This window comes from Cydia splendana, chromosome 21, assembly GCF_910591565.1.
Source record: "Cydia splendana chromosome 21, ilCydSple1.2, whole genome shotgun sequence".
Classification (NCBI taxonomy): domain Eukaryota; kingdom Metazoa; phylum Arthropoda; class Insecta; order Lepidoptera; family Tortricidae; genus Cydia; species Cydia splendana.
The window spans coordinates 4,758,632-4,784,726 of record NC_085980.1 but is presented as its reverse complement, the minus strand read 5'-3'; the positions used below and the strand labels follow the sequence as shown (position 1 = coordinate 4,784,726).

Here is a 26,095-nt window from a genome sequence, read left to right as displayed (position 1 = left end):
TTGGCATTTAAAGGGTTAAAACTTAAAACTCAATTTTTATAACACATTGTGATATCGGTTTGTAACATTAAGGGTCGGTTGCGCCAAACCGTCTGTCACCGTTAAAGCGTTCGCTAAATTTTATTGTGTGGGAAGTTTCATAGATCTCTGCTGCGTGACATTGATCAGTCTGTTAACTGTGGTTGGTGCAACTGGCCCTTAAAATGAATATATAGACCGTCTGCTTAGTAAATTGTATCAACAGCCTATTTATTATATTTTATTCCTAACATAATACACAACTTATAATACATCTTATAACCATATTGAGCAATCTATTTAATTCTATTTTACATCCATATTAAATTGGGGTACTTACACCGTGTAAAGTAGCCAATTTTTATGGCTTTTAGACATTGACATAGATATCTAGGGACTGGCTTTACGGACAATAATAATGAGGCATGACAGGGGCCAGTACAGCGGTGTGACACCGGTACAACGCGATTGGTTGATGAGTTCGCATCACGCGCGCTATTGGTCGCAACTAGTTGCGTTAGACTGCACGATTGGCTGGAATTCGTGAGTCACACCGCTAAACTAGTACCATTTTTAGTGCCCGTAAGGCAAGTCCATAGATATATACGTTAATGCTTTTAGACGCAACAACTGTCTTTTTTAAATGTCATTATAACTCTCTTAATACCACTTCAAATCACCGATATACCGTGGATACAGTCGATATACATATATGTATAAAGATATATGTATAAAGATATATGTATAAAGATGGCCAAGGTGCACAAAAATATCTGAACGAACATGCACGCTAATACTTAGACATAGAGGCGGTGTTCAGATATTTGTGCGGCGACTGTATTAAGGACTTTTACTATTAGGTATTTCTCAAATGGTGGTCTCTAGGTCCCTAATGAAATGTCCAAGCTATACGCGATTAAAGTCCTGGAGGCCTTTCGACGTGTTGCCTATCTGTCGCACTTGTGAATTCGTACGTAAGTGTGACAGGGAGGCAACACGTCGAACGTGGTTCGCGGTAGGCCCTCTGTACGGTTACCATCAGTTTGTCACTGACATAAACGCCGTCGAGAACGTAATTTACTTTCTATACATCTCGCTCGCACTCGCATATTAGTGCAAACGGGATGTATAGAAAGTAAATTACGTTCTCGACGGCGTTTACGTCAGTGACAAACTGATGGTAACCGTACTGGATTGTATTACGAGTACATACTCCACTAGGTTTTCACCTGAACTTTTTTAATAAAATGCAATTTCAAAATACATCAATTTATCCAACTGTGATAAGTTCCAACTTTTAACAATTTACGTCTTCCTAATATACTTTAGCCTTAAGAAACACAGGCCCAGGGTAATGACAATCCAGCTACGGTGATGAAACACCCTGTATATAAGTACCTACTAAGGTTTTCAAGATGGTTGAGCCCTTTTCTACGATTTTAATTAAACACAATTTCAAAATACAGCAAAATATCCACATGTGATGAGATGAACTCCCAACTAACTACACAAGAAATTGTACGTCTTTCTATGTATACTTTAGCCATAGTAAACACAGGCCCAGAGTAATGATAATCCACGCCACGGTTATGAGAAACCCGGTTTATACGGAGGTATCAAAGATGGTGGAGCCCTTTTTCATTACCTATTTTATTTTTTATTGTAAAATATTCACATTAACACTGATAATTCCCAACTAACTACACAAGAAACTACGTCTTTCTATACTTCAGCCTTAAGAAACACAGGCCCAGAGTAATGGCAATCCAGGCCATAGTTATGAGGAAACCAGTATATACGGAGGTATCCAAAATTGTGGCGCCCTTTTCCATGATGTCACGGAGGGATTTCGAGGGGATGGTGAAGGGGAGACACAGGGCGATGTATTGGAGGTACCTTTCCATGCCTTCCAAGGGCCAGACGATTCCTGTGGAGAAAAATTTTCTATTATTTAGTAAAGTAGAAGATTAGAAACGATATTCAGAGATGATTACAATAAACTCTAAAATAAAAAGACAAAGAGTTAGAGCTTTCTTTCAGGATACTTCTGGAGTAAATCATTCTAAATTATGTTTTTATCTTAATTATAATAGCAATTTTACAAAAAGGTTCATTTTACAAAAAATAATTCAACGGTTTCGTATCTGGAGGAGCCCAAACTTGGTATGTTTTGAAAATTATTTTTATTTTAATTGAATGCAAGTGACGGAAATATAATAATGTGATATATTTTTAGAACCGGCTCAAAATGCCCTTTCATTTAATACCACACACGATAGGTTTCTGAACAAAAAATTGTTTTTTTTCCATACAAAAAAAAGATGACGTCATAACTCCTTTCCGTTTGTTTTTATTTTTTGGTGCTACGGGTCAAATTGATTCAAATGGCCTAAAGATTAATCGTGCCGATTTTCATACCTTTAACACCATTTGCAGCTGATTCCCGAATTTCAGGCTGTACCGCTATCACTATAAGTATTTTAAGTTATGAGCAGACATCGTAAATTTTATAGCATTTTCGGTGCAGCGGAGTGGTGTTAACGGAATTGGTACAACCAATTTCAACCCTAATGACTAATTAGCGGTAATTACGTCAATATTAACCCTAATTTACCAATGGGATAGAAGCTCCCAGTGGCGATGAAGAAGGACATGGTGCAGCTGGAACAGCAGACAGAGAGCAGGAACCCGTAGCACATTCCACTGAGGCCTTGCAGGAACAGTAGGCAGCCACGGGCGAACAGGGAACCTCTGGTGGGTAGTCCATAACCTACGTAGCCAAGCAGCATGTCTGTGGCATCGAAAACATACCGCATAGCAGGATCATGGGGTAGAAGCTCCCAGTGGCGATGAAGAAGGACATGGTGTAGCTGGAGCAGCAGACAGAGAGCAGGAGCCCGTAGCACATTCCACTGAGACCTTGCAGGAACAGCAGGCAGCCACAGGCGAACAGGGTACCTCTGGTAAGCAGGCTATAGCCTACGTAGCCAAGCATCATGTCTATGGCCTGGAGAACTTACCGCATAGCAGGATCATTGGGTAGAAGCTCCCAGTGGCGATGAAGAAGGACATGGTGTAGCTGGAGCAGCAGACAGAGAGCAGGAGCCTGTAGCACATTCCACTGAGACCTTGCAGGAACAGCAGGCAGCCACAGGCGAACAGGGTACCTCTGGTAAGCAGGCTATAGCCTACGTAGCCAAGCATCATGTCTATGGCCTGGAGAACTTACCGCATAGCAGGATCATTGGGTAGAAGCTCCCAGTGGCGATGAAGAAGGACATGGTGTAGCTGGAGCAGCAGACAGAGAGCAGGAACCCGTAGCACATTCCACTGAGGCCTTGGAGGAACAGCAGGCAGCCACAGGCGAACAGGGAACCTCTGGTGGGTAATCCATAACCTACGTAGCCGAGCAGCATCATTTCTATGGTCTGGAAGAAATATAAATTAAAATTTTATGAGCCTTGTCTGAACATATTGAGAAATGTCCTATTTTGAGCTATAGGGGCATTTCAGAAAATTGTCGGGTACGTGACGCTATTTATTAAACAGTTCTGATAAATTATAAACTGAAATAAAACACTTCACTTGGAAAAATTCGACCTATGCCGCTGTGGCCCGGTGGCCGAATGGCACAGGCACCTGCCGCGATAGCAGAGGACGCTGGTTCGATTCCAGTCTGGGGCACTGGAGGCCTTGGTCACTTTTTTCTTAGTATATGACATTTATTTCAGTTTATAATTTATATAGTAGTGTTTCTACTTGAAATAAAAACAAATTAAAATATTTTCTGAAAATAATTTAATTTGTTCTAATACTTCTAATAGTTCTGATAAAGCTAAGAAGCCGATTTTGGCATGATAACGTTTGATAACTTCTAGCTTTAAATCCAATGGTATGTAATAGGTACAGATTTCTGCAGGTTAGGTAGCTGCCATACTTGTCAAATCCCCGTCAAAGTATACCTTTTTGTAGAATACCCCTATGACTTGCTGGATATAATGCTCTAAACTTGATATTTTATAGACAAGTGCTTCCTCCACTTTTTTCCACTGCAATGTCGGATTCGATATTTGGAGTAAGAGCATTTCGTCTCATCAAGAGGTCCACGAGGAACTGTAGTAAGGCACACTAACTAGACAGGTTTGGTTGCTCTGCAAATTGTATACCTTAACCTACATAATACCCAGCTGTATACAGCTACATACGTAGCAGCTCTTTCTAATTAATATAATGGGAAGAGACGAAATCACTTTAGCTTTCGAAAACAAAGATCAAACAAATAACGGACTTCCTTATATACCCCATTAAATAGGTGGCACCCAGAATTCTGGATGTTGATAATTACCTGTACTAAAATAACGGTGGCTTGTATCCCGATATGCACATGTAGCATCTCCTTAGGCTGGACTCCGGCGACTGCGCTCCGCTCCCACACTCCCTCTAAGCGGTCACCGATCATCAAGGTTGACGTTACCACGGCCGCCAGGAAGAAGATGATTCTGGAAAACAGCATTGATATTAATGTTGCTAGGAATGTCGGCGGTCTTTCTAGAAAAAACTGCGGTCTATTTGCCGCGACCCATACAAAATGTGTGAAAAGAGTCGTGGCAATTAGACCCAACCGCAGACTTATTTTCAGAGAACCTAATAAAAGGAGCGCTAATTTTCCTATACCCATGTTTTTGGTTGTTTCCTCTGAAGTTTTAACCCTAGAGCATTTTGAGATTGCAACCACCTTAAATATTCCTAAGATTAATCTTTCAATATTTAAATAATTATAAGAGTTTCTACAAATTCTCAAGAATGATTTTTGCGTCAGAGAGAATGGCAACTTATTTTGAAAAGTGATGAAATAGGAATAGTTTTTGTATTCACCAATTCTGGACTTTTTCACCATTCTTACATGCATACAGCATATTTTCTCCAATCGTGCAATCTAGCTGGTCTTATGACGAGAACGAAGATGATATAGGAGTCTCGTGATAAAACTACGCAGCCTCTACAAAAGCCTCAGAGATTTTCCTCCTTATTTAGTGGTTGACATCCGTGGCTGTTGTAATTATAGACATTCTGGGCACTGTCCTTATTTAGTACAATTTATTATACTCACGTGATCATAACGCCAGGTGCCATGTACGCCACGAACTGCCCGTTCATCTTCCCGTAGATGGGCTCGTTGAAGTGCACTGGAATCTGATAAATACATATCTCACGTACCATTCTTTTACGAAATACAAATGGATAATAAATTAAAATCAATATCAGTTAATCAGAAATTTTCCTAACGCTACGCGATTATCAGACCATGATTAATGTGAAGATCGCCTTAATGCCATGTTGGTTTTTAAATTGATAACATGGTGATTTCAATGTTGCACCAATTTCTTTCGCCAAGACAAGAAAGGGCCGTCAAGCAGATCATGTGCCAGAGAAGGGCATTATCTGTATGTTAGGAGACACCATGCTATTGTAGTATGGAGGATTTAGGAGTTGCACAGGGCTTTAGGAGTAGTGTATTTTTAGTTATAGTCCAGTAAGTAAGTTGGGTAATTTACTTCTAAGTTAGTAGGTACACGCTAAGGGGTCTCTCGTATCTTTTCAAATAAAGACAATATCAGATATGTACAAAATTATAAACATGGCTGGAATCAAAAATGTATTCTAGTTTCGTTACCTTAGTGAAGTATAGGTACATGTGATACGATACAGGGTGCTTGCTGAAACTTTACATAAATAAATATAAACAATATATAATTATATGCATACATGAATTTTGAAATTGCTGGGTGAAGCTGCATTTTTCAGTCATGCTAGAAAATCTAACAGTCAATCGTGAGCATGTGATTGGTTGAGACTATTTAAATGAGTTGTGAGGTTATATATACAAATATATACATACAATTTGCTATCGTCTGGATACGAACCTGCACCAGTCGTTCGGGTCTGCCGCAGGCTGTCATCGCCCGTTTCGTGAAACCTTCGTAAGCTTTGTGGAACTTAAGTTTCAAGAAATTGGAGATTTGGTGATCTGGAAAATGAGAAATAAGCCAAATTATTCCTAGAAATGTATAAATAGTTTAAAATCCCTGATACACTAAGTATCTATTTATTTATATCTCTCAATGTGTTTCAGTTCTTGGGCTACATTTCTACTTAGCAAGAACCATTTTCATCTGTCTTTTAATGGTTGGTACCTTCTCACATAAGTCTTTGTTAAGTTTCACCACTATGATTTTGATTTCACAATCTAGTACTAGTGCATTTCGTTCTACTGGTTAATTTATGGATATTTTAATTGTAACTTAAGTATTTATATATAGGATGGCAGCTGCCGCGACATTTATAACATGGCGACATTTAACGTTGATTAGTTTATTTGTAGTGCGTATAAAGCAACTAGTAGAAATAATCAAGTGCCTTTATGAGGGATCCACTTGTCGAATAATGCACAGGGGCCAATTGTCAGATCCGATACCCGTCACTGCTGGAGTTAAACAGGGCTGTTTGCTGTCACCATTGCTGTTCCTGATTGTCTTGGACGATGTGATGCGCAGAGTTACCAGTCAAGCGGAAAGGGGGCTGCCCTGGGTCAATGGCAAAACTCTTGAAGATATTGACTTCGCTGATGACCTGTGCTTACTCGCTACGACACAAGACTATCTGCAGTCGAAGACCGATGACCTGGCCGATGCCGCAGGAAGAGAGGGATTGCGTATCAACTGTGCTAAAACGAAAGCTATGCGCCTGCACGCCCAGAATGCAACGCCTATTCTAGTAAACGGGGAGCCAGTTGAAGAAGTAACAAAATTTACATATCTGGGAAGTGTTATGAACCCCCTGGGAGGTGCAGAAGCGGATGTTGAAGCTCGCATCAATAAAGCCCGCGCCGCATATGCGCAGTTGAAACCCGTATGGACTTCCACAGTCATCACTCGCCGCACCAAGCTAAGGGTTTTCAACTCGAACGTAAAGTCGGTCCTCCTATATGGATGCGAGACATGGCCAGTCAAGCAAGACATAACCAGTAGACTCCAGGTGTTTGTAAACAAGTGTTTGCGGCGAATCGTAGGAGTCTACTGGCCACGGACCATCTCCAATGTTAAACTATGGGAACTGACTGGCCAAAACCCTTTAGCTAAGGAGATACTTCTGCGGAAATGGCGCTGGATAGGACATGTTTTACGAAGGCCAAACAATCACCTACCACCTGCCCACCCGCCCACGTACCACCTGGAGGCGCACAGTGGAAAAAGAGGCGGCATCAGTTGGCCTCGGCTGGGCGGAGCTGGAAGAGGCCGCGCTGGACCGCGAAGAATGGAAATCCCTTCTGAGAGCCCTATGTCCCTGATGAGGAATAACAGGATATCATCATAAAGCAACTATTGTTTCATTATCTGAATCAAAATCAAAATCACTTAGAAAATTTGTTCCTTTAATAAATTGATAAACTTACTAGTCATATCAAGCCACACGCTGACTGTACTCTCATCCACGATATTATCAGGTACATCACCCTCACGAAACCGTTCGCCCAGGGCCTCACTGAAGTTCCGCGGAATGTACACAGCCCCGTACAGCTTGCCATTTGTTACTTCTGCCTTGGCATCTTCTACTGTGTCGTATGGTATCTGAAATGTTATTTCAACTTTGAGAGGCGGATGAGCTTGAACTTGTCTAGGATTTTTATGATTTACCAAACCTCTGTTTCTATATACCTATTACTTATTTCTAGTCATAATTTAATTGTCACTCGACTGTACAGGGTTTGTATTGAAAAGCGAGATGTCATGAAATTTATTCCAAACGTGTCGTCATAAATGAACAACGAGGAAATTATTGAATTCTGGTTGCTCGCCCTTTCCGTTAGTAAACTTACGAGTAGGTATCACGTAGGTCACTTGCAGTTTATAATTGTGCTTATCAACCATAAAGCTTAAACCGACCACTGACTAACAGGCCGCCGGACGATATCGGCCTGTCAGTTACAACAAAAATTTGACAGTTCCGAACAACTGACCGGCCGATATCGTATGGCGGACTGTTAGTCAGTGGTCGGCTTTAGTAGTTACAAATTGACAGCACGTAACAAGTACATATAAATAAGTAAATAAGTAAATATTCTTTATTGCAACAATAATTATACATTTTACAAGGTATATTATAAAGCATGGTTACCTCATAAACTTTGTATTTGGCCATTTCTTCAATTAACCAACAACTTAGCATATATTGCGAGCACGTGTCATTGTCGTATCGTACGATTGGCTTTAGGCTGCTATTTTGGCAAATACTGAGACCATCTGAAAATATATAGATCACACATTTAACACATCTTTTAAACATTTAAATTAAAACGCAAAAAAACATTTTTAAGACTGACCAACTTCAGTGAAGTTTTCGATTGGGAACCATATTCATTATATTAACATAATGATAGCAATTATCATTTTATTTGAATTTCCTGAAAATTTATTCTGATCTAGTTATTTTAGCAACTCATAGTTGTATATTTTTTGAAAGATAATTAAATATTTTTTTAATAAAGTAAGGAGTTGCACAAGGTAGTAATCTAGGACCAACACTGTTCCTTTAATGTGTATTAATAGGGTCTTACATGGTGACAACCGTGCTTCGTCGTTGACTACGGCGACGTGCAGGTCACGTGGGTCGTGTCCTATAGCAGAGAAGAACGCCACTACTTGGATAATAGGGAATAGAACCGAGAATATCAGCCCGCTGAAATCATAAAGTGTGTGTTTAGAATATTTTGTAAAACTATTTTTTCTTTCTATATTCAAATAGTCTTGCCGGGGCCGACAATACTTTTGCTGTAAGAAACAAGAAGAATCAAAAAAGATCACCGATATACCTTTCGTTTGTGCTTTTTTATTTTATTTTAAGTATTTTATTTGTGAACAACTTGCGGGCTTACAGCTGACCCCCTTTAAGCAAGCAAGTAATAACGTAGAGAGTGCTCAAAAAGTATTAAATGCTTATTGAAGTAAGGATTTTCAAATTGATTATGAGAACTTTAGTAGATAATTTGGCTTCAGGATGAAATCTTAGAAGGCTAATTAAACGTAATTAAGACGAAACAGGAGCTGAGTTTTAAATATTTTAGGTAAATATACCCGTCTCGCTAACGGAAGCGGCACCTAAAAGTAGTGCGATAAGGACAAGGCGAAAAATCCTGCGTAAAAATCTCAAAAATCGAGGTTTCGTACTCCTCTGTTTCCTCCTCCATAACTTAACCAATCGTAACGAAATTTGGAAATCTAAATGATTATGAAATTATCTGTGTCGGACCGTTTTGCTTTTTTGGCTAATTGATATCAGTTTTGAATGCCACGCCTCTCATTGCGGCATAGTCAATTAGGCCATTTTGGCCATTTTTGAAGGGCTCTAGCGCCTTAAAAAACAATAATATCAAAAAAAGCAAAACGGTCCGACACAGATATTGACAATATTAATCTGTGTTGAAAAAATCATTGCTCTAGCTTCAAAAACCACGGAGGAAAACGAGGAGTACGTTTGTATGGAGAAATGACCACTCCCGTTGGCTCTTAATAAAATACACAGGAATCACAATTGGGAAAAATAAACAAAATGTCTCACCCAGGATGCCTGGAGAATTGTTGGAGGCTCTTGATAAAGACGGCTTTGTACCGCCCCCGCGACTTACCGCTACAGTCTTTGGATTTCTCTTTTTTGGTTAATACCTGAAATTTAATAATATAAAGCTTGAAGTTATTTTATTTTTTATTAACAATAAGGGGCAAAATCGTATGCTCTTTAATATTGTAGAAGGAAATCCGAATTGTCTTGCCTCAAATTGAGTTTTTTATTATTATTGTGTTAATAACATATATTAAGACAGTTAGCAGAATTTGAACGAAAAGAGTGAATCCATTGGTATGACAAAGAACAGATCTATGCCCTGAAGTTGACTGGCATAACATAGCCTGATAGAAGAGAGCGAAAAAATCGACTGTCATTGTTGTGCCTTGGAACAGTCATATACTCGTCATATACACAACAAAGCTGATAATAATGATGAAGTAAAACTACAGTACACTGAAATCCTACCATGATGTCCTTATTGCGATTCTGTTTAGGCCCTAAACTGAATTGCTAAAGGACCGAGTTATGCGACTTATATAGCTCGGTCCTTTAGCAATTCAGTTTAGGGCCTAAACAGAATCGCAATAAGGATTAGGCTGATATTTAGATAAAATTATTATGTCAACTTACATCAGTGCTGCTGGTGACTACACTAAAGTCCTCCCGGGAATCGAACTGTCCCCGGCTCTCCACGGCGTTCACCACGCTGTCCGGGATCACGTCTGGAGACGTCGTCAGAGCTGAAATAACGAAAATTATTTTTAAGTAACATCTGTCAACTCTGCAAATCAGGCATAGTTTTAGCAACGGTTAAAGAACTGTGCAAAAAGCTGGTCGATACTACCAGTGACCAGAGTGCTGGCAGCTTTTTCTCGCAGCGCATTAGTATTGCCGTTCAGCGAGGGAATGCTGCTTGCATCTTTGGCACAATGGCGCGGGGGCCTTATTTAGATTTATTTTAATTTAGATTAGTTTAGTTTTTAATTTTATTATAAAGTAATTTTATATATAGCTTCAGGAAGAAGAAAACTTGTATATATAAGTAGTTTTAGCATAGAACATGAAGTATTAAAGTAACGTAAAAACGTCTTGCTATAACCTCGGTTCTAAGATGGCGGGCCGAGATCAGACACTGAGTCTAGCAAACGTCTATAACATTAGACTACAATACTCTTATAAAGAAAACAAGCTAGTTACGGTCAAGCTAGTGGAACATGTAGTCTCTAGAAAGAGCGGGCTGTTTACTCTATTTTATTTTAGTAGCAAAAAAACCTTCTGCAACCGTTCCGTAGAAATATCTCCCTGTCAACATTTTTTGGACAAGTTATATTATAATTAGCAGGGAAAATGTTGCACATGTAGTTTCAAGCGTCCACAAGCATAAGTAGGTAAGCGCTTATCATTAACCTTTTGGACCCCAATGACCGATATATCCGCACCGCAGGTTCAACGCCAAAGACCGATTAATCAGTCACAGACCACAAAGCAACATAGACTTACGTGCATATGCATAAAGTTCAATTTTAGTTTTGACACTTCGGTGACGTGGCGTCCGCGTGACAGCTTTTGTGTTTGACACGGAGAAAAGGTTAAAACAGATGTAAGATAATAATTTGTACCTACTGCTCGAAACTAGACAGCATCCTGTGTATGAAACACGGAATATAGACACGAATAGACGAATTGGTACTTACTCGATCTTCTAGGAGACAGCTCATGATGCCTCATGGCAAGCTGCAGGAACGCTTCTTCCAGGTTATTGCAGTCTAACTTGCGCATGAGTTCTTCTGGGGATTCTTCTGCTAGTAACTGGCCATCTCTGAGCAGACCGATCTGTTGGAAAGATAAATAGATAAGTAAATAAAGCCAATTACGTACAAAACTACTACAATTTTTGGAAACAAAAGATGTATGGAAAATTCACCACCTCGGAACTCGCAGCTTTGGGACACATGTTTAGGCTGCGTTTCCACCAGAGATGTGTTTGTTAAGAACCAATAGAATCACTTAATTCACCTATCTTGGCTCAGAGCAGCTCTCATCGGAACCAACATACACATAGAGGTACAATTGACACTTCACGCCAAAGCAAGTGTTGCCCTCTACGGTTCACGTACCTACGTTATCTTGTGCATTGTAAATTCTGCCATCTTGTGGGCTACGTTAGAAGCACAAACTTGACATTATTTACATTTCACGCCAATAAATAGGGGGATCCTGTAGCGCAGCCGATTCAACGGAGCCAAATATTGTTTAGTTTAAGTTTATAAAATACATAATGTATGTAAGTCTGTAAGGTGTTTGAAATAAATAAATAAATACATAGTCTAGTGAATGGTGATCGTAGTGAAAATTGCTTTAGAAATATACCATCATGGAAATCTTGGTTCAGAAATAACGTGATTATAAACAATTAGTAACAACAACAAGTTTAAAAAAAATCATCGCGTGCTGATATAATTCATTGACGTTGCCACTTATAGATCTTAGATATTAATCACCATTACAGAAGACACGGTGAAGTAATTTGCAATTATATTGAGATGAAATCGTTGCAAGTAAGTAAGCAAATAGCAGTTCAGAGGTGGAATATAATGCTAGTTCATTAAAATATACATAATTATAACGGGGCAAACGAGCAATCCCTCGCGTGGTCGCGACCCTCAGCCACGAAAAGGAAAAATATATAATCGGGTCACTCACGTAATGTAGGTCGAATTTCAACATAAGTACATATTTCCATCCGTTATGGGAATCGTACGGTAAACTTTTGGTGCTGTTCCTTTCGAGAATCCTTTAACTGAATCTTGTAGGTACTTAACACTAAACTCGTTGAACGTAATTAATTAATTTAATTGCGTGAGTGACCCTTTTTATTTTTTAATTTAAGTAATTATTCATATCTTATATTTCTATGCGCTAAATAGGCAATGTGTTATACCTAATTGTATTTTGTTAAAAAATATTTTGTAACATAATATGTTGCGTATTTATATTATACTCACCGTATTATGCTAATTTCAGTTCAATATCATTGCATTTCTTACACCCAAAGGTAAGAGTAATGGGGACAAGTAGAGATGGTGGAACAAAATTGGTATCTGGATTGCCTTCTCAATATAAGTACTTATTTTTTGCCAGAGATCCAAAAAAACCGGGCAAGTGCGAGTCGGACTCGCGCACGAAGGGTTCCGTACCATAATGAAAAAAAAAACGGAGAAAAAAATGCAAAAAAAAAACGGTCACCCATCCAAGTACTGACCACGCCCGACGTTGCTTAACTTTGGTCAAAAATCACGTTTGTTGTATGGGAGCCCCATTTAAATCTTTATTTTATTCTGTTTTTAGTATTTGTTGTTATAGCGGCAACAGAAATACATCATCTGTGAAAATTTCAACTGTCTAGCTATCACGGTTCGTGAGATACAGCCTGGTGACAGACAGACGGACGGACGGACGGACAGCGAAGTCTTAGTAATAGGGTCCCGTTTTACCTTTTAAAAGCCAACACAACCCTAAAAAGCTCAACGTTAAGTGACATTTTAAACTTGTTCGTTCTTTTCTCATCAGTAAAAAAACATCCTCATCCTGTATCATGTATTTATAGTCTTACAGCAGCTCGGAAATAAACTTTGATCTCCTTCCTTGCATGTTCTAAGATAATTTGCATTATTCTACAACCTTGACATAGACGACATGGACGTATTGTTGCAAGCGTTTGCGCAGTCTCAGATTGATTGGTCAACGCTTTAGAAAGTATTGTCGTATTTGTTTAGGTAATGTTCGATTAGATCTTGCAAAGATCTGACAATGTGATTAAGCCACTGCAGAAGCTATGTCATGGTCGCATTTTTATCACCTATCACGCCATGCGTCACTTTCGCACTTACATATTTGTTAGAACGTAACAGGTGACAAATGATAAAGAACCGACCATCTTAGCCCTACAGGACCTACCCTATTTTAATTATTTGTTTTTCCTTAAGTTGTATTTTTTACAGAGGTGTGCCAATGAAGAGTATTCTATCTATATCTACCCATTTCTTGAACGGTATAAAATTACTAGTGTCACTAGTGTGTTGTCATGAAAACACATATATTTTGATAGTTTGTAGACATACAAATTTGTACTTTATTTTCTAAAGGTGACTTGACAAGACAGATCAATTACCAGTTTTAAAAGAAACTGTTTACTTTAGGTACCTCTAATAAAAAAAAAACTAAATTCAAATGAAAATCCACTGAATTACACGCCTGATGCGGTCTGTTTCATTTGATGTTAAAGGTTATTTGGAAATGTTAGCTAACTTTGACGGACTCTATCTAGCAGTATTTTTCGGAATTATTACACACACACTGCTAAATAATGGCATAACACAATTGGGTGCAATGAATATGGAAATAGCGTCGTTATTGTATCACCGTAAACCACCAAACTAGACTATAACTCCCCAACTACTGTAGAACAACTCGAATATCTTCGGTCACGTGTGATTATACTGATTATTATTTAAATGACAAATATTTATTACAACACTATTAAATAAATATAAAACATTAAATTAGTTTAAAAATAATAATACAAACTATCTCTAAACTAAATAAACTTAAAATAAAACGCCTATAAATAAAAAACGTCCCCCAAGTCACTGCCGATGGGCAGTGTGCCCAGAAGGCTGGCCGCATTGCCACGTTGTATGGCAATACTAACGCGTTGAGCAAAATACAGGCCAGCCCTCTGGTCCCCTGCGGCATCTATAAGGCGCTCCGCTAAGGCCCTGTATATACGGCGCGCGCTTGGCCCCCACGGCCCCAGCGTTTCGACCCCAAACGCCTCAAAAATATAACTACTGCCAAGGGTGGCATATTTGCGGCGTTTGAGGTCTTCTGCCATGGACGCGGCATGACCAGCATCTCTGCTGGTGCCCGGAAGGTGGGACGGCGCGAGGGTGTCAACACATGTGGCATCCCAGACTAGAAGCCGTCCCATCTTCCAAGGCACCAACGTCATACCGTCGGGCCTCTTGCCATCGTCCCTAGCCAAACCGACGGGCTCGAGTATGGCCGGGACTTTGACGCTGACAAAGGCCCTTCGGATGACGTCGTTAATGCTGGCGTGTCTGGGTATGCGTCCGGCGCTTCTGCCGCAGGAAAGCCCATGATGTCCAAATTTGTCCACCATGGCACCACAACGGCAGTGATGGGGGACGTTTGTTACAGTCCCTATGCGCAAACAAGTCGCCAGTCTGAAGGTGGTGTTGTCCAATAGGGTCCCTATGGATGGAGAGGGTAGGGCTTGTAGCCACAGACCCGACTCCCACTCCGCAGTGGCAAGAAGACGAGCTCGGTCTGCCGTACTAGTTGACGTATCAACGAGATTATTCCGTACTAGACGGCAGAGCGGCTCGTCCCATTGCCTCTGCGAGCATGGATTGGCAGGCGGGTCCGTGTTGCTGCAGGTTAGTGACCAAACATTCTTGGCCTCGGTGCAATGTGCTGCCTCTATGGCCCCGAGAGAGCGAGATAAAATGCCTCCAATCAGGTTTTGAGCACTATGCACCGAGGACAAGAAGGCAGGCAGCGACACACTGGAAATTTTGCGGATACCCAGGCCACCGTGCCGAATAGGCAGAGAGGCCTGGGTCCAGGACCTTTCTTCAAAACGTATGTTGAGAACAGATGACAGAGTATCCTGAATTAAGGAGTCAAGTTTTAAAAGTAGGGTGGGATGCTTCCAAAGGTGACTACAGCGGAGAACATAAGTAAATTTGGGTACGAACAGGCAATATCGAATGATGGAAAAGGCGGTATGCATATTAATTTTTAGTAGGCGTTCCGAAACAGAATTAAAATTTTGGATTTTGGCATTGACATATTCGTCGAAAGATTGATCTAAAATAGGGCAACCAAGAAGGTGAAGCTGATTGTCACTAATAATTTTGATTCCGGGGGCTATCATAGCAAAGCTGACCTCTATAATTTTGCAATCGGAGGAAGGGTTCAAAATAAAAAGTTCGCATTTCGAAAAGTTCAGAGTTAGGCCGATTGATTTTAACTCTGATGTTAGTTTTTTTAAATCGTCTAAAACAGTATCGGCTTCACCTCCAAGGGTTGCGTCGTCCAGGTACCAGATATTTAATTTAGAATTTAGATTTTTTATGATAGAATGGATGGCGAGACTGAAAATGGCTGGGCCTAAAGGATCACCCTGCTGACAACCAACGGAGGAGGCCAAAAGGTTTGATTTATATAAAAGTTTCGTAGGTGAGCTGTAACATTGCCATAGGAAATTGTAGGTTAAATGACACATTTTGAAGGCAATCTATTTTCATAAATGGAAGAAAAAACTCAGAAAACACCAAAAAGAAAATTGCTATTGATAAGATGATGATTGATAACAATTAGTAGGTATGTACAGATGTAGTGCATAATTGTTTTCCATCGTATTTTCTCGGAAACGTTCGTATTTGTCATGCTACTTCAATCAACCTTTTAGCACTTTTTGTACCGAGACTGACTGGAATAGCAAGACACGTTCGTACGTTTCCGTGAAAATACGATGGAAAATAATTATGTAATAAGTAGGTAATTACCTTGTGCGCCTGCTTGGTTTCGTCGATGTAATGCGTGGTAATGATGACCGTGGTGCCCCCTCTCGCTAGTTCTGACAAAAACTCCCATATTCTGCAATGAGACAAATAGAAATATGAAAATCAAGACCATGGAAAAAAATGTGATTTACTGGGTCAAGCAGATCTTGTCAGTAGAAAAAGGCGACAAATTTGAAAAATGTAGGCGCGAAAGAATATCGTCTCATAGAAAATTTGAATTTCGCGCCTTTTTCTACTGACAAGATTTGCTTGACCATCTATACTATTGACAGAGTTTTTATTTTTTTACTTTTAATAGCCTATTTTGTGTCCCACTGCTGGGCAAAGGCCTCCCCTTTCTTCCGCTACACATCACGGTTTGGTGCATGTTCCCGCCATGCAGTCACTGCAAAAAGCATCAAGGTCATCCCGCCATCTCTTTTTTGGTCTACCTCTGCCCCGGATAATCTACGGTGTCCATTCAGTAGCCAATTTGGCCCACCGATCCGGGTGCATACGGCAGACGTGTCCCGCCCAATCCCACTTAAGCGTAGCGGCCTTAACACCCACATCTATACCAGTTCTGGAGCGCGGTTCGGTGTTCCTAACCCGATCGGTTCTGCGAACTCCTAATAGTATGCTGCGCTCCATTGCTCGCTGGCAAATCTTGAGTCGGGACTTCTGGGTTTCCGTTAATGACCAAGTTTGGGCACCGTAAGTTAGGATAGGCAGGAAGGAGCTTTTAGTGTCAGTGGAAGGCTGCCCTTTATTAGCGCCTTCATGGACCAGAAGCTCTTCCAGGCGTTTTCGATGCGTCGATCGATTTCTTTAGACTGCCTGTTATCGAAGGATGCTGTCTGGCCCAAATAGATGTATTCATCGACATATTGGATATCCTGCCCATCAACGCTGACCGTATGTTTCGCGCCGTTGGTCATTAACTGGGTTTTGGCCCTGTTCATTACGAGTCCGACTTCAAGACTTGCCGTGCTAAGGTCTTGTAGCATTTGTTCTAGATGGGGTGCAGTGTGGGAGAACAAAACTATGTCGTCGGCAAAACGCAGGTTAGTCAACCTTTTGCCGCCGACGTCAATGCCCATTATTTCCCACCTGGTCGCTAGCTTTTCGAAAATCTGTTGTAGGCATGAGGTGAACAATTTCGGAGATAGAGGGTCACCCTGCTTGACTCCCTTTTCAATGCGAAATTTAGGGCCAGGAACATGCAATTTAATGCTGGCTGTACTTTGCCGATATATGGTTCCAACGAGTTCAATATAAGCATTTTCGATACGTTACTCACGCATTGCGGAGAATACAGCAGAATGCTTGACACTGTCGAACGCTTTACTGAAATCTACGAAAGCCAGGTAGAGTTCAAAATACCGAACTCACACACACACACAGACAGAGTTAAAATATAAAAAAAAAATACAACGGGGTTATAACGGGTCACTCACGCAATTTTGATCGAATTTGGCTCGACATGTTATCTGCCTAGAGAGTCGCGAATGGTGGCTTTTAATGAATCGGACCATGTCAAGCGTAATTTGACCAAAATTAGTTACGGAGTTACCTTTTTTAAAAGTTAAGTGCGTTGTAGGGATACAATAAATAAATGAGTTGCTAACTTGCTATCCGATCACGATACAATATTACAAAAAAAATTACCCTTCCATAGAAAATGGACCAGCCAATATGTATGAAACAGCCAAATTATTTTTTCGCGTTTTCGGGGTTGGTCTCATAGTAAAAATTGCTCAGTATAATCCCGAAACCTTCCTGGCAACGGGAATGCATTTATTTTTTGGCCATTCTGTATAAAGGATGCATGACTGTACCTTTGTAGACGGGATAACTTCTAACATGGCGTAGGTATTAGAAAGTCAAAGGTCTCAGAGACAAGAGTAATAATCTCTTACATTGTAGGTAATAACTAATAATTATGGAAGAACGAGTAACCGAGCTAATTTACTGCATCAATCATTTTCCGCGTGCATCCTTCACAATAGTATGAAATTCTCATAGGAATTTCCCGATATCCATTAATGAAGTCATTAGGTAATAGTTATTTGTTTTACAAGGGGGCAAAGTTGTTGTTTAACCTGACGTGCTAATATTGATACCCGAACTAGCGAAAAATTCCAAAAGTGACCACGAGCATAGCGATGGTTCGAAAAATCATTCGGAAACTGCATCAGTGTGGATAACCGCTTAACTTATTTTGTATGGTGTTCATAGAGACATAAGTCCCTTCGAGCAACACCGGCTTCCGACACGTCGGAAGGGAGGAGCCCAAGCGATATCTTACAGTACAAATTGTTCCACCATTTTTTGCGGGTCGTACTTCTCACTCACTACATACAAAATCCAATCTGTAATGATGACACAAATACATAGAAAATGACACACGTCAAAGACAAATCTTGCACACCTCGATCTCTTTATTGTGTACGGATGAGTCACAACACGCACCGCGCTAGTTGTGTGCATACACAGTTGATCGTGTACCTCGGCAGAGGGGAAATAGTGCGAATGTCGACTCCCTTCCGTGTTGTTCGAAGATAAATAAGCCCTTTTGAAAAGACTGTCCTCAATTATATTGACAGTATTGGATGTCCACGGGCAGTCGGGCACCGAAAGTAAGCGTCACACTTTTGACTATTGCCAAGGTCTTTTCAACACAATTTTGTAGCAGTTCGTAAAAATCATACTCTAGCAAGGCTTTACATAAAAGCGAATCAGACCGTGATGATTTTTCAAGGTCACTTACGATATCTTAGACATTACAATTAGTTAATTGTGATTCTAAGCGAGTAATTAAAAGCAATGCTCGCGTGTAGGATTCGCTTGGCTTGGTTCTTCTTGTATAGTCAGACACAAAGTAACGTTTTTGGTGAAGAAAACATTCGTAAAAAATGTGAAAATTTAGGAAAAAGAAGAATACACCAATGCTGACTAACACTAATCTAAGAACTATCGTTAAAACATTCAATAATATACTTACAAGATATATACAGTGGTACCACTAAACGAAATTAATAACTAGCTTAAATCTAAAATAGGCCCTAGGATTAGTCCTGTAAAAGCCAGTGTCAGAAAGTCAAAAACCGGATTAACCAAAACCGGATTGACTATTGGGTGACTTGAACAGCCACAATCGTACCTCCAAAGAGTCGCTTGTAGCTCGCGAGACGCGGTTAGCCGACTTCGATCTTAATCCATCACTGAGCAGAAGAATGTACAGATAATTTTGAACACTTCTTTTGCTGTTCACTGTACGCAGCCACAAAGTCTCGGCCATCGTGCGCAGGCGTGTTTAGCAACTTTAATTAAACATTAGCATCGCAACCGTGACGAACCTCACTTGTATACGATGCTTTATGATTTTTAGGGTTCCGGGGTTTTTAGGGCGCCAAGGAGAACCCAAGAACGATTATTCTAGCATTTCATTAAATTATCCGGGAGTTCCGGGACACCATTGCCAACCATTGAATCATACAAAATAATCAATTGATTTGCAACAATCCGGCGACATACTAAGATATTGGCCCAATAATGTCCAACAGTGCATCCAAATAGCCATTGCCAAACGGCGGCCTTGGGTAACGTGCAATTGGCAACGAATCATTCTTGCAGGTGTCCCCAGGTATTTCAGCTAATTGCCTTTTATAGGACGCAATGTAAAATGACACACAATATAATTGCAACGTCTATTGGTAACTCATTGCATTACTTTGTTTGACATACTTGGCTCGCAAAACATTTTTTTACAATGAGGATAAACATTGAAAGCTTTTTGCATTCGTATAAAAAAGATGTCATTAGGTATGCCAAATTGGCTGTACCCAATTATATAGGCGAGACAATGGCTCACCGTCTTCGCTGGCTCGGCCACGTTTTGAGAATGGAGGACTACTTGGGACGCTCGGTAGGGCGGAGGCCGATCGGACGTCCCATGTATCGCTGGGGCGATGCTGTTGAAGCGGACTTGCGCGATCTCCATGCCGATAACTGGTGGGAGATGGCACAGGATCGAGACAAATGGCGTGTACTCGTGTCGGAGGCCAGGACTCATTTTGGTTCGCTGCGCCATTAAGTAAGTAAGGTATGCCAAATCCAAAGAAACACAGGCACCTATTTCACAACTGTGACAATTGTCACCATAATGACAATTTACCGTACATTGCTGGTCCAACAAGTCATTGTATTGACGCTACGTACTATCCTTACTTGCCGACGTCAAATGTACAGAAAATAGTTAGTGTCAGATGTCAGCGTAGTGGAACAGGCGCCAGGTTACAGAACCATCACCAGACTTTTGTTTAATTCATCACAGAGACTCACTTGACAAAAATTAAGTATTGAAAAGGCCATAAAAGGGTTCATATATATTATGTAGCATAATCACTCTTTGCGCCGTTAGAAACTTAGATGATATAAACTAGTTCTTAGCGCTAAAAGAAGGAAGACGGAAACTAAGGAAATATTAAACTAACATGATAATTTTGTTTTTATTTAAGGTCCTCGTTCTGACATTGACAATCAATTAAGATCCTTCCACGAAGGTTTGTTTAAACACACAAGCTTAAGTGGGACAGGGCTGTGCATATAATTGTATGTTGATCAAAGGACCAAGAAGTCTAAGGAGGTAATAAGAAGTTTAGCCAATGTTAACCCTTTAAACATCAACAACTCTTCGCGTCGTAATTATAGCAATAACTCGTAAATGGCGTAGGTACGCAGACAAAGTATAAAGTAAATATAATTTTATGGTTAAATAAAGTAGCATAAATATTTACAATTTGCTAGCTCCTGTCATGCGTGTGCGTGGCATTTTTGGATATGACAAATGGCGATCAAAAGTTTGATCAACGTGACAACTAGGTATGAGGAACGAAACGTGACAATATTTTTTTAATAACTAGTAATTCGCCTTTTAAAATCCTTGTATTAAATATTTAAGTATATAAAACACGGCCAAGAGTCAAGTCACGAAATGTTGAGAACTGAGTAAACTTTCAATCGACGATGTTTTGTGGAAATCGGAAACACCTTGACATGCTCATTTGTTCATCTGGATAAATACCGCAGTGAGGTTTCTTTGCAGAAGATTAAACGTAGAAATAAATGTTTAAGTTATACCAAATACTTAGTTTAAAATTTATAGTCTTACAAATTATTTCTTCAACGCTTAATCAATGGCCAATAAGATGAAAATTCGTTGTTTACCGTGTTACCGTGCATAACAAGTGAATTGAATACCTACAACCCGAAGCTAATTTGTTCATTAGCTGAAGGAAAAGTGCTCAGGTGGAAATCGAGTTCTATGGATGCTGCACCACTGGTTTTTCCAGACTGTTATTACAACGGAACATCTCATCCTAGAGATACAGCTCACTCTAGGCACTTTAAATACCTTGTAACTTGTGCTTACAAGGACTTACCGTTATCTGAGCACTGGATCAAGTCCAACTGTAGGCTCATCCAGGATAAGCAGCTCAGGCTCATGTACAGTCGACGTCAAAGATATGTTTACACTTTTCGCCTTATTACAAAGGAGTAAGGGGCAAAAGTGTAAACATATTTTTGACGTCGACTGTACCAATGCAGCTGCCAACAACACCCTCCTCTGCTGTCCTCCAGACAACTGCTTGATCAGTCTCCCGACCGGCGGCAGATCTAGAAGATTGCTGAGAAACACCTTATCCTAGAGGTACAGCTCACTCCAGAGGCACTTCAAATACCTTGTAACTTGTGCTTAAAAGGACTTACCGTTCTCTGAGCACAGGATCCAGTCCAACCGTAGGTTCATCCAGTATAAGCAGCTCAGGCTCATGTACCAATGCAGCTGCCAACGACACTCTCCTCTGCTGTCCTCCAGACAACTGCTTGATCAGTCTTCCAGCAGGTGGCAGGTCTAGAAGGTTGCTCAGGAACTCGAATCGATCGCTGAGCTTCTTCATCTTCATGCCGTAGATCCGGCCGAAGTAGTAGATCGCGTCGCGCACCGTTAGTTCCCCGACTAGAGCTATGTCCTGAAATTAAATGTTGTGGTTAAGACTTCTTAAGCTACGAAAATTGTAGAATAGAATAGAATAAGACGAATTGTTATTGTTATACAATAAGGTGCAAAATTAAACTAGTTCTCTCTGTAAATACTTAAGACGGATATATGTAGAGATTTTTTTTTTTTAAACGTATAATATAAAGGTCATCACTCATCAGGTACAAACAAGGTTTTGAATTGTTTCCGTCGGAATTCACAAAAGAAAGTCTCTTCCCACACTTAAGTTTTTCTATTGAGTTCAGAAATAACTTATTAATAATCGCATTGATGAATGGCATAGTCATTAATTAAGTTTTGTTCTTAAATCGTTAATAAAGGAATTATAACAATATGTAATCTATTAAAAAAAAAAACTGGTCTGGTCTTGTGTCGGATTCGGCAGTTTGCCCCGGAACCTCCGAAACATGACACCCTTTGGCCAGAAGTCGGCGCACTCGATGGTCCCCTGTAGCGGTCGCGGCACGCGCACCACAAAACAGAGTATACTGGCACGGTCGAAGCTCGGAACCGGTTTTTTTCTTAAATCCCAGAATAGCCAAATATTTCTAATTATTTTATGCTCTTTCCAGTCTTTCCGTAGGACTGAATCATGTATTTAGGTAACGACTTCGTATTATTAAATTGAAAAATGAAATAATAAACCAAAGAACGAAAAAGAACGTAATAATACCGGTATTTTTTGTACGAAGCAAAAACCGGTTCCAAGCCTTGGCTGGAACCCCTCAGCGTGTAGTCTTAGTTCTCACCTGTGGCATGTACCCAACCCTGGGTCCAGGTACGCCGCTCCCCTTTTCCCCAGGTCTTCCACCCAGCACCCACACCTCACCACTGTCCAGCTGTCTTCTGCACACGTACTGGCACGATCGAAGCTAGAACACCCTCAGCGTGTAGCCGGTATAGTTCTCACCTGTGGCATGTACCCAACCCTGGGTCCAGGTACGCCGCTCCCCTTCTCCCCAGGTCTTCCACCCAGCACCCACACCTCGCCACTGTCCAGCTGTCTTCTGCCAACGATGCAGGAGAGCAGTGTGGTTTTTCCGCATCCTGATGGACCAAGAAGGCCGTATCTGGAAAAAAAGGTTCAGTTCAGTATTGTCATGGAATTATAAACAAATTAAGAGCCCATCAACGTGCTCATCCACTGCTAAATGATTGAAATTATTTATATTTAACGATAGATATTTAAAAAACCGGCCAAGTGCGAGTCGGACTCGCGCACGAAGGGTTCCGTACGGAGCCCAACTTAAATATTTATTTTATTTTGTTTTTAGTAGGTGACAGACAGATGGACGGACGGATGACGTACAGACAGACAGACGGACAGACGGACACTACGGACAGTAGAGTCTTAGTAAGGTCCCGTTTTTACCCTTTGGGTACGAACCCTAAAAACAATCATAAGTTACATTGTGACCAAAACCGCCGTGTCGCCAAAATAATTTTTAGCTTGTAAGATTTTACTATTGTATGTATGTTAGTTTGTAAGGTATGTATCTATGGGCCTTAGTTGCCTGATAATAAATAATATTTGATTTTGATTTGATTTTTGATTGTGATATTGAACATAATCCCAAAAAATAACCAACGAGTTTTATTGTATTAAATAAGTAAGAATAATAAAAAGAATTGGTACACGTATTCAATTAATCTGTTTCGCAGGTTAGGTAAACATATTTAAGGAAAATATTTAAAAAAATTAAACTCGTATTTGCAAACAACCGTTGAACTTAATCGAATCTACGTCCAGTGTTTCTTCTTCTATCTTACTATAGAAGTAACTAACTAACTAACTATTTTGGCTCAGCGATCCAAAGAGAATCTTGGCCTCCGAAACGAGCGTGCCACCTGTCCCGATCCTGCGCAACTTCCTGCCAGTTACTGGCGCGAAGCTGAAGCAGATCCGCCGCCACACTGTCTTCCCAGCGATACCTGGGCCACTACTGGCTACTGGGTAGTGCTAGAAGTACATACAAGTATTATTCGAAAGGATGGAGTTGCGCTCTATATAAAATTTTAATACATAGGTACATATTTGTATTTATGTACCTAACTGTATTTCTCATGTTTCTTTTTCTAGGTACCTACCTATAATAAGGCATAGGTACATATATCACTACAACTTATAAAACAAAGTCCTCCGCCGCGTCTGCCTCTTTGTGTGTTTGTTCGCGATAAACTCAAAAACTACTGAAGGGATTTTCATGCGGTTTTCACCTATCAATAGAGTGATTCATGAGGAAGATTTAGGTGTATAATTTGTGAACCCGTGCGGGCTGCTAGTACATTCATATGACTCAATTTCTCAACTGTCATTGACTGACTGTGTTCTGTTGACTGCGAATAGAAATAACGGTGCCTACACCAAACACGTTACGTGGTGCTAATAAGTTACTTCCTAACTGTACTTTTGTGTGCAAAAAACGGTGTGTAAATAAAATGACGTCGTGATAGTTATCTGGTTGTTGTGTCGGATTTTACGAATTTTAAGTACCTATATTTTTTGGTCTTGTATTTTCCAGTTATCATGTCCTAAAAGATGTCCGCTCCTTAGCCTAGTGTGGGGCCACAGGATACCTATTGATATTTGTTAACAAGGTCTTTTTCAAATAAATATTATTCTTATTCTGAAATATTATTCTTATTCTTAAAAATGTGAGCTCTCTAGAGTGCAGGAGGAATTCAAACCGAAATTATTATGAGTGTTTAAGAAGACGACGAAACGCTTCGAGAAAATGTAGGCAGTGCTCTGATTTTTTCCTGGTACACTAGTTAGGGATATGTGTACGTACGCTGTGTCCACCCGTCAGTTAGACACATCTGCCACACAAATCTGTCAATGTATAACAAGAATTAGACACAGAAGTATAGGCCTTTGTTTGGCAATTCGATACATCTGTGCCTATTGACTAGTTTTTGCTAGAGCATTATTGATTAGAGCATTTTTGTTGACTAGTTGCACTTATGTATTTCAAACTGGGACGCTATCCAGGGGGGCAATCCTCCATAGGTTGCCGTCGACATGACCCCCTTCAGTTGCCACAAATGCGGTCCGAAATGCCGGTCCCGCATTGGTTTATACAGTGACGAGACTCGTCTGTCCCTTGCGTGCAACCGGTGCTTGAATCATCTGTCAAGATGGCAAAAGCATATGCCATTTAAATATAAAATGGAAGTCTCATGATGCCCTCCACGGTCATGTTAAAGTGCCGCAGTACGGGTTTGTAGTCGGGTTTGTCCCCCCGTCCATAGTACTTGTACGCCTGGGACACGACTACCGCGAGCTCCCACCCCGCCATACTGTGTGTTACTTACATGATGCCTCGCTCCACGGTCATGTTAAAGTGCCGCAGCAGGGGTCTTAGTCGGGTTTGTCCCCCCGTCCAATGTCCATAGTACTTGTACGCCCGGGACACGACCACCGCGAGCTCCCACCCCGCCATACTGTGTGTTACTTACATGATGCCTCGCTCCACGGTCATGTTAAAGTGCCGCAGTACCGGCTTGTAGTCGGGTTTGTCCTCCCGTCCATAGTACTTGTACGCCCGGGACACGACCACCGCGAGCTCCCGCCATATTGTTTGTTACTTACATGATGCCTCGCTCCACGGTCATGTTAAAGTGCCGCAGCACGGGCTTGTAGTCGGGTTTGTCCTCCCGTCCATAGTACTTGTACGCCCGGGACACGACCACCGCGAGCTCCTGCCTCGCCATATTGTTTGTTACTTACATGATGCCTCGCTCCACGGTCATGTTAAAGTGCCGCAGCACTGGCTTGTAGTCGGGTTTGTCCTCCCGCCCA

The 26,095-nt window shown here is 40.7% G+C and overlaps 1 protein-coding gene across 2 annotated transcripts; it reads right to left on the bottom strand.

The window, feature by feature from the left end:
• Window positions 1–1,426: 1,426 nt before the first annotated feature.
• LOC134801112 (ABC transporter G family member 20-like) lies at window positions 1,427–26,095 on the bottom strand. 2 transcript variants are annotated; one of them, XM_063773641.1, is made up of 15 exons: window positions 25,886–26,095; window positions 23,204–23,363; window positions 22,002–22,264; window positions 16,233–16,323; window positions 11,334–11,472; window positions 10,270–10,379; window positions 9,634–9,737; window positions 8,633–8,754; window positions 8,194–8,318; window positions 7,472–7,646; window positions 5,943–6,046; window positions 5,129–5,211; window positions 4,364–4,517; window positions 3,248–3,446; window positions 1,427–1,945 (listed from the first exon to the last, which is right to left on the bottom strand). In XM_063773641.1, the coding sequence occupies exons 1-15, from the start codon at window positions 26,005–26,007 to the stop codon at window positions 1,731–1,733; spliced, it is 2,166 nt and encodes a 721-aa protein (XP_063629711.1). In that variant the 5' UTR covers window positions 26,008–26,095; the 3' UTR covers window positions 1,427–1,730. The 2 variants fall into 2 exon arrangements, with proteins under 2 accessions (XP_063629711.1, XP_063629710.1); XM_063773640.1 differs by lacking the exons at window positions 1,427–1,945; window positions 25,886–26,095 and adding an exon at window positions 25,609–25,737 and having other exon boundaries at window positions 3,213–3,446.

Bases quoted from the DNA above. Each gene is read 5' to 3' on its own strand.
- LOC134801112 (XM_063773641.1), bottom strand. From the start codon at position 26,007: ATGGCGAGGCAGGAGCTCGCGGTGGTCGTGTCCCGGGCGTACAAGTAC. The intron at 9,738-10,269 runs GTAAGTTGACAT...ATTAAATTTCAG, and splicing joins TAGTCACCAGCAGCACTGAT to GTATTAACCAAAAAAGAGAA. The intron at 8,755-9,633 runs GTGAGACATTTT...TTATGATTTCAG, and splicing joins CAATTCTCCAGGCATCCTGG to CGGGCTGATATTCTCGGTTC.